This window comes from Clarias gariepinus, chromosome 19, assembly GCF_024256425.1.
Source record: "Clarias gariepinus isolate MV-2021 ecotype Netherlands chromosome 19, CGAR_prim_01v2, whole genome shotgun sequence".
Classification (NCBI taxonomy): Eukaryota; Metazoa; Chordata; class Actinopteri; order Siluriformes; family Clariidae; genus Clarias; species Clarias gariepinus.
The window spans coordinates 3,479,347-3,496,858 of NC_071118.1; the positions used below are offsets into that span (position 1 = coordinate 3,479,347).

General features: G+C 38.8%; 1 protein-coding gene across 1 annotated transcript; it reads right to left on the reverse strand.

The window, feature by feature from the left end:
- Positions 1–3,487: 3,487 nt before the first annotated feature.
- Positions 3,488–6,532, reverse strand: med31 (mediator complex subunit 31). The gene is made up of 4 exons (XM_053478722.1): positions 6,369–6,532; positions 6,134–6,208; positions 4,213–4,309; positions 3,488–4,065 (listed from the first exon to the last, which is right to left on the reverse strand). Exons 1-4 carry the CDS (start codon positions 6,388–6,390, stop codon positions 3,855–3,857), a joined length of 405 nt encoding a protein of 134 aa, XP_053334697.1. The 5' UTR covers positions 6,391–6,532; the 3' UTR covers positions 3,488–3,854.
- Positions 6,533–17,512: the final 10,980 nt, after the last annotated feature.

Sequence of the window (17,512 nt, forward strand, 5' to 3'; positions counted from 1 at the left end):
ATATTATTCTATTTATTTTAATATTATAATAACGATATTAAATAATAATAATAATAATAATAATAATAATAATAATCACACCACTATCATCTTATAATTATTATTATTATTATTATTATTATTATTAATATTGTTGTTGTTGTTGTTAAAAATAATAATAAGTCTATCTGTTATTAATATTCTTTATATAATTTTTTATTAATCTCTATATTACTACTGAAGTGTAATAATGGTATAATTATAATATTATTCTATTTATGTTAATATTATTATAATGACAATATTATTATTACATAATAATAATAATAATAATAATCTCCACCACCAACATCTAATTATTATTATTATTATTGTTGTTGTTAATAATAAGTATATCTGTTATTAATATTTTTCTTATTTTTCTTATTTTTTTTATGGTATTGTTGTATAAAGGGTAGTAATGATATTTTTTGTAATAACTATAATATTATTAAATAATAATAATAATAATAATAATAATCATCATCATCATCATCATTATCATCCTCATCATCATCATCATTATATTATTACTATTATTATTATTATTATTAGTAGTAGTAGTAGTAGTAGTAGTATTCTTTGTCTTTCGGCTGTTCCCTTTCAGGGGTCGCCACAGTGAATCCTCTTCTCTCACACCAACTAACTTCATGTCCTCTCTCACTGCATCCATAAATCTCCTCTTTGGTCTTCCTCTAGACCTCCTGCCTGGCAGTTCAAATCTCAGCATCCTTCTACCGATATGTTTACCATCTCTCCTCTGAACATGTCCAAACCACCTTAATCTGGCCTCTCTGACTTTATCTCCAATCATCATCATCATCATTATCATCATTATCATCATCATATTATTATTATTATTATTATTATTATTATTGTTGTTGCTGTTTTTGTTAATAATAAGACTTCTTTCTGTACAAAAAGCCATCGCTGCCTGGGTGGCCAATTGCACAATTCACACAATATGATGTAATAGGGCTGACGTCAGGTTGGGCCCAACTTTGTCATATCACCTGTGTGTGTGAGAGATGTGATTGTGTGAGTGCATGTACAGTAGAATAGGGAGAATTTAATGTTAAGACCTTCAAAAAGCTCATGTGTTTGTGCGAGTGTTTGTCTGAGAGAGAGATGTGTGTTTAAGTGTTAACATTTGTGATGTTTACGTGTGTAGAATAGGCTGCAGATGCTAGCAAAAAAAGCATCACACTAGGATGTTACTCAATTTGATGTCAAAATTACTTAATGTAAGGTCTTAATATAATGTCACACAGGTAGTTATCAACCACTTTTCAGCGTAAGTTTAGAGCATCATCACGGCTGACCTGTTCGGGATATGAAAAATCCCTCTGCAATTTTGCATCCTCAGTGTCTTTAGTATCACACTATGATGTCACTCAATATGATTTCACTTAGGCAGTTATTAGCCAATAACTGACTTCCTTTTAAGGTGAGATCATGACGTGCAATTTAAAAGTTGCTCAGCTCAATGAGCTCCAAATGTGTACCAGGTTTCACATGCAGAGATTCAAGTGTGGATGTGCTACGCAGCATAAGCTCGTGTTTTTATTTACTGACACTGACTTTAATTTCTAGGATGCCAAATATACCCGAGTATAAACACACCCATTTGATTCTGACATTGGCATTTTGATTTTATTATTACTATTTTAGATTAATCTTACCAGGCAATATGTTTCCAGTATATAAATAATATGCACATAAGTATTTTTTATATTAGAGATAATTCACTACTAATTACACCACTTGCAAAGTGAAACTACTGAATCTTCAACAAAATTCTATAAAGACTAAATGATTTTAATGACAAAGTTTCTAAAACTTCAACAAACATCACACACAACAAAAGCTTACCTTCTCATAAACCAGGTTATGCTCACACTTCAGCTGAATAGCGCAGACTGGGAGTTTATGTGAACAGGAATCTGGTTGAATCTGGGCTACACGATTAAACACCACCACAATCTGTGTGATTTTTGAGCATGTTATGACTTAAAAAAAAGAGCCAGATGCTGGAAAAAGGCATCACGCTATTGTGCTACACCCAGAGCCCAGCTGCTGAGGCATCTTAATGGCAGCAGATTCCAACCTGTGTGCTGATTTTCATGAGTTTTTGAGCATGTTAAGACCCCCAAAACCCATGGATGCTGGGAAAAAATCTTTAGAAAAACAGGTGTTTTAGAAAAAGAGGGTGTTTTACATACTATACCATCAGCACTATTAGACATCACTTTCATAGCGATGGTAATTACATAATAGCCATGACATCTTCGTGCTGATGCCATAGTGCTTGGGCCCTAATAAATAATAATCCTTAGAAGAAAAAGATGGCCCTCACACGCTATGACGACAGAGGGCAGATGTCATAGTGCTTGGGCCCTAAAAATAATAATTCTAAAAATAATAAGCAATAAGGGCCCTCACACTTGCACACCCTCACACATCACTATGACATTAGAGTGCTGATTTCATAGTACTTAGGCCCTAATTATAATAATAATCCTTAGAAGAACAAGAGGGCCCTTCACACACTATGATATAATAGGGCTGATATCAGTGCTTGGGCTATAATAATAATAATAATAATTTTCTCTATTATTGTTGTTAGTATGTTAATTACAATAGCTATAATAATATTAAATAATGATCATCATCATATTATTGTTGTTAATATTTTTTCTGTTATTAGAACCGTTAGAAGTAGTAGTACAGTAATAGTATAATAATATATGATGAATTAATACATATGAAACTATCAATTATTAAATGTTATTAAATATATTACATCATATTATCGTTGTTGTTGATGCTGCTGTTGTTTAAAATAATAAGTGGTTAGCACTGTTTCCTCACATCTCCAGGGTTGAGGTGTCGAATCTCACCTCTGGTCTGAGTGAATGTTGTCCTCATTGGTGATTAAAGTGATGAAAAGTTTGAATTCGGTCATTTATTCTGTCGCAGAGGAGATCTGCGTGGAGGAATGGGCCAAAATACCAGCAACAGTGTGTGAAATCCTTGTGAAGACTTACAGAAAACTAATGACCATTGCCAACAAAGGGTATATGACAAAGTATTGAGATGAAATTTTGTTATTGACCAAATACTTATTTTTCACCATAATTTGCAAATAAATTCTTTAAAAATCCTACAATGTGATTTCCTTTTTTTGGCTCTCATAGTACAATCATGCTTCTAATCATTAACTAAAGAAAATACATTTTTTGTTTTGGCAAAGTACTGAAAACAAGTCATGACTTAAGCAAAATGTTGGCGAGTCACTTACACACTCAGAGTCATCGCTTCGTACTGGTCAGGGGATTTTTAAGCGGCTTAATGTAAAGCTACTCCATCACAGGTTTGCTTAACGACATTTCATAACAACATTACATTACATGTGCCTTATTCTGCCTGTTAATTTAAATCTATTTTGAAATTACTTTACGACAAAACCTTATACAAAAATCTTTATTTCGCATAACAAACCCACCCACAAAGGCGCACACAGCCTTATTGACATGACATTGCTTAGTTACAGTGCTGGGAATACTTTAATTTGTTTTTCCACACTTTCATGCCCATTAACAGATCTAACTTCAGTTACAAAACTAATGTAATGTTTATCAACAAGGGCACTATTCTAACTGATCTAAAGTTCAAGAGCAGTGGAAAAAAAAGTGTAAGCTTTTTAACTTTTTTATGATGACATCATAGGCTTACTGTGTTTCAGTCTTATATTGTACAATATTTACACTTCTGAAAATAAGACACGAGGCATACTCTACGCGTGCCTCATCAGGCGAAGCGTGACATCTTTGGCTTCATTTCGAGGCGGCGTTATTGTGCGGTGCCGGCTGCTGCTGCTGCTGCTGCTCGGCGAGAGCCTGCTGAAGGCGCGTGCGCTTGCGTGAGTAGTGCTGCCAGTGCAGGATCTGCTGCTCGTCGATGAACTTGGCACACTGCGCGTTCACCAGCTCCTTCCGGAAATGCTCGTACTGCAACAGCTCCAGCATGTGCAGGCAATGAGGATATCTGTACAGTAAAGACACAGCAGATCGAGATACTGTCACTTCCTGGTGAAAATAAAGTCTGTGTAAAACTACTGTAAATGTAAAATCAAAAATGAAAAGAAATGAATAATATATAATAAAGAGCGAGTGTACACAACATCTAACTTACTTGAGGAATTTGGCGTATTCAGGTTCTTTCCAATACAGCAAATACTTCAGATAATTCACAAAAGGTTTTTCTCTCAAGTAGCCTCGCTGAGCCAAAACTACAAGGAGAAGAAAAAAAATCAGAGGCAGGAAAAGTAAAATAAAGAGATCAGAATTGTGATATTGTAACATCATGATGCACTTTACAGTCGGCAAGAAAATCAGCAGGGATCACCTGATACGATATCACGATACCTAGGTGACGCTTTGATTTGTACTGCGATTCTAGGGTTAGTATCACAATTTTATTATAACCCTAAACAAACTTGGTCAATAATCTGCTTCTATCACACACACTGATCTTGGTGCTGCCTGTGCTGCTGTGTGGTGGTTTAGAGCACACCACCTGCTGGAATACAGTAGAACTGCAACATTTTACAACATATCTAATGACTTGAAAGAAAAGAAAATATATATTTTACATGATACATGATTTCCAATTAAAGTCTTTAAAAGAATACATGAACAAACCGGATTGCCCCTTTCGTCATTTTTTTACAAAGTCCTCAAAGCAACCAAGTTAAAAGCTTATTTTCAAGCCATAATGTATCATAGAAAAGGGAAATACTGTGATCTAATTATTACTACACTATACTGATACTAGGCAGAAGCAGTTTTAACATGATGACATCAAACAGGTGATGCATTTATATATATCTACATCTTCCTAAATGTGCAAAGGGAATCACCTGATCTGGCACGACGAGTGCAATTTTTAATATATAATCAGTGCAATACTATATGACCTTAAACAACTCATTTATTGTTTGGCTTGTGCAACAATGTCTGTCTCTCCATAATTTTATTATGTCTAACATCTTTCATCCAACATCAGACAACATTAATTAGTCTGTTTGGGTGATGCTGTCTACTGTTTTATTTTTTGTACACCGTATAATGCCAATAAAGGCATCTGCTGCTTCTTCTTCTTTATGGAGCCAGTTTAAGGCACGCCTTTGTGAAATGATTATTCTAGGTAAATTGTGGCCATTCTGGCATGCATGTGGTTGTATTAATACTTGTACAGGTTGCAGAACCTAAATGATAATCAGTTTATTTAGGATTGTGTGTGCCAAGCAAAAAAACAAACAAACAAACAAAAAAACCCACTATTACACCACCAGCCTGGACAGGGTAGCTCTATGGATTCATACTGCTAATTTAACACTTAATTCTGACTTTACCATCAGCAGAAATCTAAATTCATCTGACAAGGTGTGTTAATTTATTCAGTTTTGTTGAGTCATTCCTGGCTGTAGACTCTAATTCCGGTCTGACAGGCATAAAACTTGATGTGGTGTTTTGCGTTTATAGTCCATCCAACCGTCAAGGTCCGATATGTTCTGTGATCTGGTGACCACGGTTGCAGGTGGCAGCGAGTGGTTATTCTCTGATATCTGGTCATCTTTTTTTTGGTTTAATTATTCTCAATAGTTTTTGTGTTTAGTGTAAAATCGAAGGATATCACCATTTTCAGTTAAAATACTGAAACAGGCCCATCGGGTAACAACAACCATGCCATGGACAAAATAAATCTGATTATAATGTCCACACTGATTGTTGACGTGAAGTTACCAGACACTTTTGAACCATATCTGCATAATTTTGCTACAGCTATTTAAAAGGTGCCGGTGTCTGGGTGTTCTTAATAAAGAAGGTAGTGAGTGTACACTGATCAGCCATAACATTATGACCACACTCGAGTATGCTCACATACTTGCTGTTTGTATTAAAGGCAGTATTGCATTAGGATCAGTAATATAAATCATAGGACGGATAATCCTCATTACCTGAGCCAGCGTAAACAGACTTATGTCATGTAAAAACACATCAGCAACTGAAGGAAAATATGAAAATAAAACTGTGACCGATTCCATACTTACAGTTCAGATAATTCGGATTGGCCAGGCACTGAACAAACTCTAACTCCGACTGGAAACGATTCCTCGCCTGCTCCTCTATTAACAAAAACAAATGATTAAAATGTATATCTGTTAAGCAAAACTTTAAGCATTTTACTACCAGTTTGTTTTAAAGCAAGCACAGCCCTGTGTTAGCTTAGCCAGTTAGCTCACCGCCCTCGGGGAAGAAATAAACAGCCTTTTATTGACCACAAACCTGTCTCCATGACGCCTGCCATCGTACAGAACTGTATACGAACTGGAATGTCGTTTTGAATAAGCTTTAAAATGTTTAATATGATTAGGAGTCTATTATAGTAGCATTGTTTTGTTTATGTAGACTTCACTTCATGTTGTCTACCCCCGCGCCATATTTGTCGCAAAGCTGTTTGCGCTGACGTAAATGCCAACAATGGCGTGTGTTTTTTTTACGACAGTTTGCTGTTGGAGTGTGAAGGGGAAAATTAAACAGGAAATTCCATATACTCTCTCTTTTGCTTATACATAGTCAAAAGGACAGTTAACCAATAGCACTCATATGTGTTTACTGGACACAGTTAATTACCCTAAGTTAAAGATTTTATGGATGAGAATCACCAGCCGCCTCCCGAAACGATATCATCACGATACCTCAGTGCTGATACGATTTAAATTGCGGTTCTAGAATTCCATATTCACGATTTTGTAAATATCCTGATTCGATACTACATTTTTTCCCGATAAAAAAAAAAAAAAACTTTAATGAGGTATTAAATGTAGAACGTTCCTTATAACCTTAGTTTTTTATATTTAAACATCAAGCGAAACCTTTAAACAACACAAACTAACTTCAAATACAAGAGTATACAAACTATAGCAAATAATTCACTCTGACCACACGTAATAAAAATATGTAAATAGTTTAGAGTGCACCATCTGTATGATTATAAAGAAACTGCTACTGTATGTTTCAGCTTCTTAAATGATTCCAAAGTCTCAAAACTCAATTCGACAGTGAGCGCCTGCTAACATGAGGACGTGTGCAGCTTTTAATGCGGGCATGCAGGGTTTCTAATGTACGTGATTTTTGTCCAATTAGTGCTGTGTTTTGAGACTTGTGTAAGCATGTGTAATGAGTGGGTTTGAGACTAAATTGCTCACAGAATTTGTAGGAAAAGACAGATCAGGGGCTATAAACATGCACAATTTTTTATATAAAAATGCTTTCTGTTGTACCACTTGGAAGCTTCTGCGCTCATTACAGAATTGTTTATATCTGAGGCTGATCGACTGATCACCAGTCAAGGTTAATCAAACCTAAAATCAGACAATTCTGGTCGCTGGCTGATTTAAAGATTCATCTCTATTATAAATCTCTAAAAAGAATCATACTCCCGGGAAGGGCTTTTCACAAGATTTTGGAGCATGGATGTGTGGATGTGTGCACATTCAGCCACAAGGGCATTAATGAGTTCAGGTATTAATGTCTGGGTTCCATTCTGTGTTCCAGCTCTTTCCCAAAAGTGTTCAGTGAGGTTGAAGTCAGGGCTCTGTGCAGGACACTTAAGTTCTTTCTGTATGTTTGCTTATATGGCGTAGTTTGTAGTTATTTACTTCAGATACACGGTAATTATTGTATCTTGTTATTTAAAGCTAATTATCTAAATTGATTAGACTATTAGACTTTATCTGTACTCTGAAAACAAGTGCATATATGTGCTTATAACCTAGAGTAGGGGTATCCATCCATTCATCTATCCAGGAACCTCTGTAGTACAACTATGGACCCAATGTTGAAGCCAATGGTGATAATCATTAAATTTATTTCCATTTTATGACCTTCAGTCCAATTAGACTACTGCACAATTTGCATTTCTTTGGACCGTGGAAAGAAACCCACAAAGCAGGGAAAACACGCATACTCCATGCACACAGACTCTGTGGTGGGAATCGAACCCCAACCTTGCATAAAGTTGCACGGTGGCAGTGCTAACCATTATGTCACCATGCTGCCAGAGTAGGGGAATTCAGGGTATAATGACCCACTAAGTAACATTTAATCACACCTGACACTAAGAAAAAAAAAAAAGATGCATATGTGGGATGTTTAATTTATTTATGCCCAGAAGGCCTCTGTAAAGCTAAATAATGGGAAAAACAGGCCTGCAGGCACTCAATTTGGGGAAGTAGGAGATACACAAGCAGGAGGCAGAGATGGAAACAACAATGTCAATAGTAATAATCTATAATATCTAAACTAACAATTTACTAATAATATTTACTAATTTTTCTTATTCTATAATATTATACTAACTTCGTACTAAAAAAAACATGTAGAAAACGTGACCAAAGGATGACCCGAAAAGGCAAAAATCGTACACAAAAAGTAAGAAAAAAGAAACTTCAGTGCAGACAGAGTGTAATGGAAAAGTACAGAAAGTACCTTGGTAAGGTCTGGCAAATTTTCAAGTTAAATTATTCACTTTAATGTAGTCAAGCTTTGATAAAACGAGTCCTCGATCTTAACCGTAATAAAGTCCAATAATGAATCATTATATGACATATAATCTTGAAATCATGAAAGGAATCATATATGTATAACAAAAAAAATAAATAAAATAAATGATTTCAATAACTTTAAGCATGCTAAGGACAGATGATAAGAAAACAAGAATAGGATACTTATGCATCTTGGGGGAATTTTTTTTTCAAAATTTTTCCATGGACAAATTAAGCCATCAGCATAAGTGGTCGATATTCTGGTTAAAAAAAGAGGAAAAAAACAGAAAAAAGAAAAAAAAAGAATAAATAAAACCCAATAAAACCAAACCAGACATGACGAAATAATAAATAAAAGATAAGAAGAAACGTGTGGCACTGGGAGTCACCACACCACTAGGCCGAGCAAATTAACATATATTACTGTATCTATTGAATATTAAATTAAAATTGGATCGAACAAAGAAATGAAGAGGAGCAATGAGGCACTTGTCAGGTGTATAAGCCCTTGTGAAATTAAAGAAGTTAGAACTTTATGCTTTCAACTTTGTGGCGTGTCTGTCTTTCTGACCGGTTAGAGCTGTATATCTACGTTTGTCTTCAATAAACTTTTTTTTTTGCTTTTTTTTTCTACTCAAAATTGTTCGTTTTTTGTTTGGAATTTTTTTAGAAATCCTTTTTTGAAATTTTCAAATCCGTAAAATTTGTAAAATGTGTGTGTGCGTATTTGCGTGTGTGTGTTATTGAAGAAGGGAACTTAAATAATAATAAAAAATATAATACAAAGTAAAATACTATATACGTGTGTGTGTGTGTGTGTGTGTGTATATATATATATATATATATATATATATATATATATATCAGCAAAAAAAGAAACGTCCTCTGACTTTCACCTGTTTTTACTTTCAGTAAACTTAATGTGTAAATATTTGTATGAACACTAAAAGAGTCAACACCATAAGACATAAACTAAAAATGTTTCACAATGTGTCCCTGAATAAAGGGAGGCTCAAAAGTACCAGTCAGTATCTGGTGTGGCCACCAGCTGCTTGAAGTACTGCAGTGCATCTCCTCCTCATGGACTGCCTATTGCGGACAGTCTGAGCACTGATGGAGGGATTGTGTGTTCCTGGTGTGACTCAACACCAGTTGTCGTGGCCATCCTGTACCTGTCACGCAGGTGTGATATTTGGATGTACCGATCCTGTGCAGGTGTTGTTACACGTGGTCTTCCACTGCGAGGACGATCAGCTGTCCTTCCTGTCTCCCTGTAGCGCCGTCTTAGGCGTCTCACGTTGCGGACATGGTGATTTATCGCCCTAGCCACATCAGCAGTCCTCATGCCTCCCTGCAGCATGCCTAATGCACGTTCACGCAGATGAGCAGGGACCCTGGGCATTTTTCTTTGGGTGTTTTTCACAGTCGGTAGACAAGTCTCTTTAGTGTCCTGCGTTTTTAGAACTGTGACCTTAAATGCCTACCTTCTGTAATCTGATAAGGTCTTAACGAACAATTCACAGGTGCATGTTAATTAATTGATTATGGTTAATTGAACATGCATGGAAAACATTGTTTAAACCCTTTACAATAAAGATCTGTAAAGTTATTTGGATTTTTACAACATTATTGTTGAAATACACAGTCCTGAAAAAGGGACGTTTCTTTTTTTGCTGAGTGTATATATACAGTATATTATATATGTACAGTCATGTGAAAAAATTACAAGACCCTATACGAAAATCTGAGTGTTTTGTAAAATGTTTAAATATATGGATATTTAGTCTCAATGCAAACAATACAAAAAGACTGAAGTGATATAATTTAACAATTCGAACTGAAAAAAAAACTTTTTTAGATCTTCTGTAAATTTAATTCTACAAAATGCATATTCTAACTGAGGAAAAAGTTAGGACACCCTACCCCTTAATAGCTAGTGTTACCCTCTTTGGCTGAAATAACTGCAGTGAGATGCTTCTCATAACCATCTACCAGTCTCTGACATTGGTCTGATGAAAGTTTTCCCCACTCCTCAATGCAGAATTCATTCAGCTGTGAGATGTTTGTTGGGTTTCTTGCATGTACAGCCTGTTTCAAGTCAGCCCACAGCATCTTGATGGGATTAAAATCTGGGCTTTGATTCGGCCATTCCAGGACTCTCAATTTCTTAATTTTCAGCCAGTCCTTGGTTAATTTACTGGTATGTTTTAAATCATTGTCATGTTGCATGTTGCATGGTTGAGTTCCGCTTTAGCTTTAATTTTCTGACAAATGGTCTCACATGTTCCTTAAGCACCCTCTGGTACACAGTAGAATTCATGGTGGATTCTATGATGGTGAGCTGGTCAGGTTCTGATTGAGCAACGCAGCCCCAAACCAACACACTTCCACCTCCATGCTTTACAATTGGTATGAGGTTCTTTTCCTTTGTCAGGACTAACCCCTAGAGGGCGCCTTGCGCCCAGAGACTTTTTTTGTTTGTTTGTTTTGACCTTTTGGACTTCAATTCCCAGGATGCACCTTGGTCAGGTCATGGGAGCACTGACCTGAACCGAGGTGGCTCATTAGTTTTGGTATAAATAGCCTGCCTATGTTCTGGTTGGCTGTCTTGCATCTGTTGAGTTAAGCTGTTCTGTTCTACTGCTGTTTTGGAAAGTTGTTTTGGTTTTGCCTGTCCATGGATTTATTTATCACAGGTTTAGTTTTCTTCTTGTTTAGTGCTTGTGTTTATATATATATATATATATATATATATATATATATATATATATATATATACACCCCCCCCCCCGTGCTTTACAGTAGGTATGGTGTTCTTTGGATGCAACTCAGCATTCTTTCTCCTCCAAAGACGACAAGTTGAGTTTTTTCCAAAAAGTTCTATTTTGGTTTCATCTGACCCTATGACATTCTCCCAATCCTCTTCTGGATCATCCAAATGCTCTTTAGCAAACTTCAGACGAGCCTGGACATGTACTGGGTAAGGCAGGGGGACACGTCTGATCGAGGGAGACCTTCCCAGCCTGGTGCAGGTGTAACATGGTAAAAAAAAAGAAGATTTAATTTAAAGAGTAAAGAATCTTGTGTGAATTTCATAAAATAAAGGTTTTGGTTGTATACTTGTTGGTGTATGAATGCTCCCCTCCAGTGGCTGTTAATGGTACTGCAGATGTAGTATTTTGTCCCTTTTTTTTCTTTCCGTACCTCAGCAGAACTGAGTATCAACGCTGTGGTCATGTGTATATCTGCAGTCTATTGTCAGCCAACCTGTTTTGTGCCTCTTTATCTGTTAAAAAGATTTGAGTTGCACTGCTGTGGATAAAGAGGAGTTAAAGAGATCCCATGTGTGAGCGTGTCTTTTCACATCCGTTACACTGGTGCCGTGACTTCTTCGGATTCTTTGATCAGCTCGACGCAGATCGACTGTGGTTGCTGTGTACGTGTGAAGTTTACCGGTGGCCCAAGTCTTCAACACAGTGAGCACATCAAGTTCGTCAGTAGTTCAAGTTTTAGATACTACGGATGAGGACAGTATATGCATACTCACACAAAGTGATAGAGACAATACATTTGTTTTTCACATTTACACAAAGCATGAACACACGGAATATGGCTTTGACTATCATCATGTTTAGGATTTAATTTCATATAGTCAGAGAACTTATAGTTGGTATTGAATTTTTTTTTTTTTTTTTCTTGTTTTTTTTTTTTTTTACATTATTTCTCATGCATATTTCTCTGATCGCATAATGGCTGAAAAATGTGAGTGTGATGGTGACTTTGATGTAACAAGTTATGGTAACAGAGGTCGAGGTACATGGTTATTTGATAGTCCAGAGGGTGGTATTTTTAGTGACGGTGTCAGCCGGGAGGTGGGACGACCACAGGTGCATGCTGGCAACGGTAGGGGTATCGGGATATGTCAGTCCATGGGTGGTACTCCTGTTGGGCGGGTTCCTGGTGAGGGTCCGTACACTTCGACACCTGGAGTTGATAGAGTCGCGTTTGATCACCTCACAGATATAGTAGAGCAGTTAGGTTTACATATTGGAGTCAATAGTTGCAAAACTAGTTTCTGCTGGAGTAGTCAATGTAAATGCTGAGAGCCAAACCAATTCACCAAGTCACACTCAGACCCCTACACGCACAGAACAATGCACACATACATTTATGACACCACGAGTAACAGTGCATATGAAGTCAGAGAATGACACATTTAGGGGTGTTGACTCTGATAAGTACGCCATTAAAGAGTGGGTAGACAGGACAAAAGCTTGCTTAAGAAAACAAATGTGTCCCATTCAAGAACAAGCCGAGGAGATAATGAGTAGACTTACTGGAAAGGCAAAGGACATTGTTAAAGTCAGTGTAGTGATGCTACGCTCAACGTCAGACAGAACCCTGATTTAATTTATGGAATTCTCATGCAGTACTTTAGTGAAGCGCCCTCCTGTTTACCACTCACAGACTGTTATGCCACTATCCCCAGAGCTAAAGAGAATAGACTACCTGTAGACTACTGGATCCGACTGAAAAAAGCAGCTGATTTAGCAAATGAGGGACTACGAAGACAAGGCAAGCATTTAGATAACATAGGAGAGGAGGTAACAAGGATGTTTATTAAATTCTGTCCTGACCCCAGTTTAGCAAACATATTTAGATGCAAGCCTATTCAAGAATGGAGTGCGAAAGAAATACAGAGCAGAATTGATGACTATCAGAGGGAATTCAGGAGCCGGGGAAATGCTGGTGTGAACCTACAGAGCCACTCAACTACAGTGTTCAGCAGCGAACCAGATCTGAATGATAGCCCCAAGGCGGGGTTGCCAGCTTTTCCAATGCGATCATTCTGCACTTTACCCAGCGCTCAAGTATGCCGCCAGCCAGAGTCTACATCAATGCCCAGTCAGGCACAGCATCAGCCTTCCTCCTGCTCATCTCCAATGATATCTCAAAACACACAACAGGCTGACAGTCAAGTGCTAACTCGTATGATGGAGATGATGGAGCAGCTGATGGACAGGGTGCAATTGCGTGATGTTTCCAGCCCCAGACGTGACTCTAGACAACGACGCAACTTTGTCAGAACTGCATGTCGGGTCTGTAACGACAACAAACATACCACGGTGACACATTGCATGACAGACAGATTGTGTTTAGCATGCTTCTCCCCAGGGCACACAAAAAAAGAATGTCCTAAACAACCCTCTGCCCAGGCACAACATGAGGGAAACTAGCAGACCCGTATTTGGAGGGAGGACATGCGGGTCATCATTTCTGTAACTCCCAAGTTGTTGATGATTGTGAGAATGTTTATCAGTCAGCCAAAGTAAACTGTGATCAATCAGAACTTATTTATCAGAACACACACGTTGTGGGTGGACGAGACAGCCTCTTCTACACTCCAGTGAAGATTGGAGAAATGGTCACGCTAAATGCAATGTTGGACAGTGGTTCGATGGCCTGTACTATAAATGAATCTGCTGAAATGGCTCTGAGATCAGCTGGGGCAGTGAATGAATGTGATAAAGTTGTCGTTGATGTCACCTTGGTAGGCTGTGGAGGGCAGCGTGTCAACCCAAGATCATCATTCAATCTTGCCATGGAGGTGTATGGTATAAAAATGATAGTACCTACATTAGTAGTTCCCGGACAACATGATGAGTTAATACTTGGGACTAATGTTATTAAGCACATTCTTAGATATTTCAAAATAAGTGAGGGATATTGGCAAGCAGTGTCTAAACCAACATCTTCAAACCCTGAGTGCGAAAGCTTCTTGTCAATGCTTGCGGGATTGAACCGTTGGAGAGGAGAGGAGATCCCTGAAAAGATAGGGACAGTACGATGCAACTCAGCTGTCCATCTGGAGCCAGGTTGTGAGTACTTAGTATGGGGGAAGTTGCCCAAATCTGCTGTTGTCTCTCCTGGAAGTGCAGTCATGATTGAGCCTACATCATCTCACTCTGCTCCCAGAGGTGTCATGGTGGCTAGACTTATCACATCACTATGGGGAGATGGATGGGTCCCCTTGAAGCTTATTAACACATTAGGCAGGCCAGTGTTATTAAAGAGGAATGCAAAAATTGCAGACCTCTATCCATGTATTGCACTTGAAGATTTTGATCACACTGATATTGCCACTCCTCTGCTGGTAAATTGCTCAGTAAGGTTGTCGGATGGAGCAGCTGATGCTCCACCCGTGACTGAACGACTTAAGTCAGTTGGTCTGCATACTCTTGACATTGATTCATGTGACATCTCAGATGCATGTAAGCAGCGGCTGGTGAACATGATTATGAGCTATGAAGATGTATTTTCACATAGCCATCTTGATTGCGGGGAAGCAAAGAGCTTTGTACACAGGATACATCTCTCAGACACCAGACCATTCAGGCTTCCATTTAGACGAGTAGCACCCAGCCAGTATCAAAAACTGTGGCAGGTGTTGACCGAAATGGAGGAGAAAGAGATAATTAGGCGATCTACCAGTGAGTACGCCTCTCCTCTTGTTTTGGTCTGGAAGAAAAATGGGGACTTGCGTGTATGCACAGATTTCCGCTGGCTGAACAGGAGAACACTGAAGGACGCGCACCCTCTTCCACATCAAGCGGATTGTTTAGCAGCACTGGGCGGAAATGCTTTATTTAGCACGATGGATCTAACTTCCGGATTTTATAACATGCCGCTGCACGAAGACGACCGCAAGTTCACAGCTTTTACAACGCCTATGGGTCTCTTCGAGTACAATCGTCTGCCCCAGGGCCTCTGCAACAGTCCTGGCAGCTTTATGCGTATGATGACCAGCATATTTGGAGATGAAAACTTCCTCAGTCTCCTGTGTTACCTGGATGACCTAATTGTCTTCGGTCCAGATGAAACTACTGCTCTCAATCGCTTAGAAATGGTGTTTGGTAGACTCCCTGCATACAATCTTAAGCTGGCTCCAAAAAAATGTCACTTGATGAGGAAATCGGTGAAGTTCCTCGGCCATATAATTGATCAGACAGGGGTTTCCACAGACCCAAGCAAAGTTGAGAGCATCTCTAAGATGAGCAGTTTGGATTTGATGGAGCTGGATGGGGTCACCCCTTCCCAGAAAAAAATAAGATCATTCTTGGGAATGGTGAATTACTACCAGCACTTCATTCCAAACTATTCAGCTGTAGCAAAGCCTCTTTTTAGTCTACTAAAGGGCCAGAAGGCAAGTGGGAGGAATCTGGGTAAGCGGGGTCATGTTCACCAGAACAGAAGGCTGAAACTCAGTGATTGGACGGAAGCACAAGACCAAGCTGTCGAGAGGTTGAAAACATTGTTGGTCGAGAGCGTTGTCCTTGCTCATCCAGATTTTAATCGCCCTTTTGTACTGGCGACAGATGCATCCTTAGATGGTATTGGGGCTGTGCTCTCACAGGTCCCAGAGGGGGAAATAAAAGCCAGGCCTGTAGCTTTCGCCAGTAAGTCGCTTTCTCGATCGCAGCAAAACTATCCAGCGCATCGTTTGGAGTTTTTGGCCTTAAAATGGTCAATATGCGATAAGTTCAGTCATTGGCTCAAGGGCCATGAATTTACTGTCTTGACTGACAATAATCCCTTAGCCCATATACTTACAAAACCCAAACTTGATTGCTGCGAACAACGCTGGGTGGCTAAATTGGCGACCTACGATTTTAACATCAAGTATGTGCCTGGTCCCCAAAACACTGTCGCAGATGCCCTAAGTCGGGTCCCATTTGTCAAAACTGACGTCAAGCAGAGATTGCTCAAAGAGTCATATGGAGCGCTTCTAGCTGACTCCAAAGGAATGTCAACAAGTTCGGTGCAGGACGCCTTCAGACGTGCAAGTGATTCGGACAAGAAACAGACTGTCCTTAATACGAGTCAGTTGTATAAACACAACGTCCATCAAATTGATGAACTATTGTTAATTCCTTCTGCGGAGGTCTCTGCCACATTGGATTCATATGCTGAGTGGGACATGGGTGCCAGAGCATGAGCTATGACAGTCATCGATCACCTGCCTCAAGTCATGTCTGTTGGGCAGGACGCGCTTCCGGCGTATTCAGAACGGGAGCTGCGTGAAAAACAACTTGTGATAATCACTTGTCAAGAGTTTTGTATTATGTCGAACGCCAACGTAGACCTTCCAGAAGAGAAAGGGCAAAAGAATCCATGATTGTCATTCGATATCTGAAGCACTGGTAGAAACTCGTTGTCCGAAATGGTGTGTTGTACCGAGTGTCATGTGACCATCTATTAAGGATCAAACGTCATCAGTATGTTGTCCCAGAGTCTCTAGTAAATGTGATTCTAAAAGGAATTCATGATGACTGTGGCCATCAAGGTCAGTCCCGTACTATTAGTCTTGCAAGGCAGCGGTTCTTTTGGATAAACATGGATTGCACTGTAAGGGACTACATGCATAGATGCTACCGCTGCACTGTAGGCAAAACTATGGATCCTTCTGGGAGAGCCTCCTTGGAAAACATCTCAACAAGTAGACCATTAGAGCTTGTCTGCATAGACTTCTGGTCAGCAGAAGATTCCAGTAACAAGACTGTTGACGTCTTGGTAGTGACTGACCATTTCACAAGACTGGCACAAGCTTTTGTGTGTAGAGACCAGTCTGCCAAACAAGTTGCCAGGGTCCTATGGGATAGGTACTTCTGCGTTTATGGCCTTCCAGAATGAATTCATAGTGACCAAGGGCCATGTTTTGAAAGCAAGTTGATTCGAGAGCTTCTAAGGGTTTCTGGGGTGCACAAGTCACATACAACGCCTTATCACCCGATGGGTAATGGGAGCGTGGAACGCTTTAACAGAACCCTTGGAAATATGATACGAGTTTTATCACCAGATGTGAAAAGAGATTGGCCTAGACGC

What these genes read in the sequence shown, in the direction of transcription:
- med31 (XM_053478722.1), bottom strand. Translation starts at nt 6,390, where the DNA reads ATGGCAGGCGTCATGGAGACAG. An exon ending in CAATCCGAATTATCTGAACT is followed by an intron (nt 4,310 to 6,133) that starts GTAAGTATGGAA and finishes TTCTCCTTGTAG; the next exon opens with TTTTGGCTCAGCGAGGCTAC. An exon ending in GAATACGCCAAATTCCTCAA is followed by an intron (nt 4,066 to 4,212) that starts GTAAGTTAGATG and finishes TTTACTGTACAG; the next exon opens with ATATCCTCATTGCCTGCACA.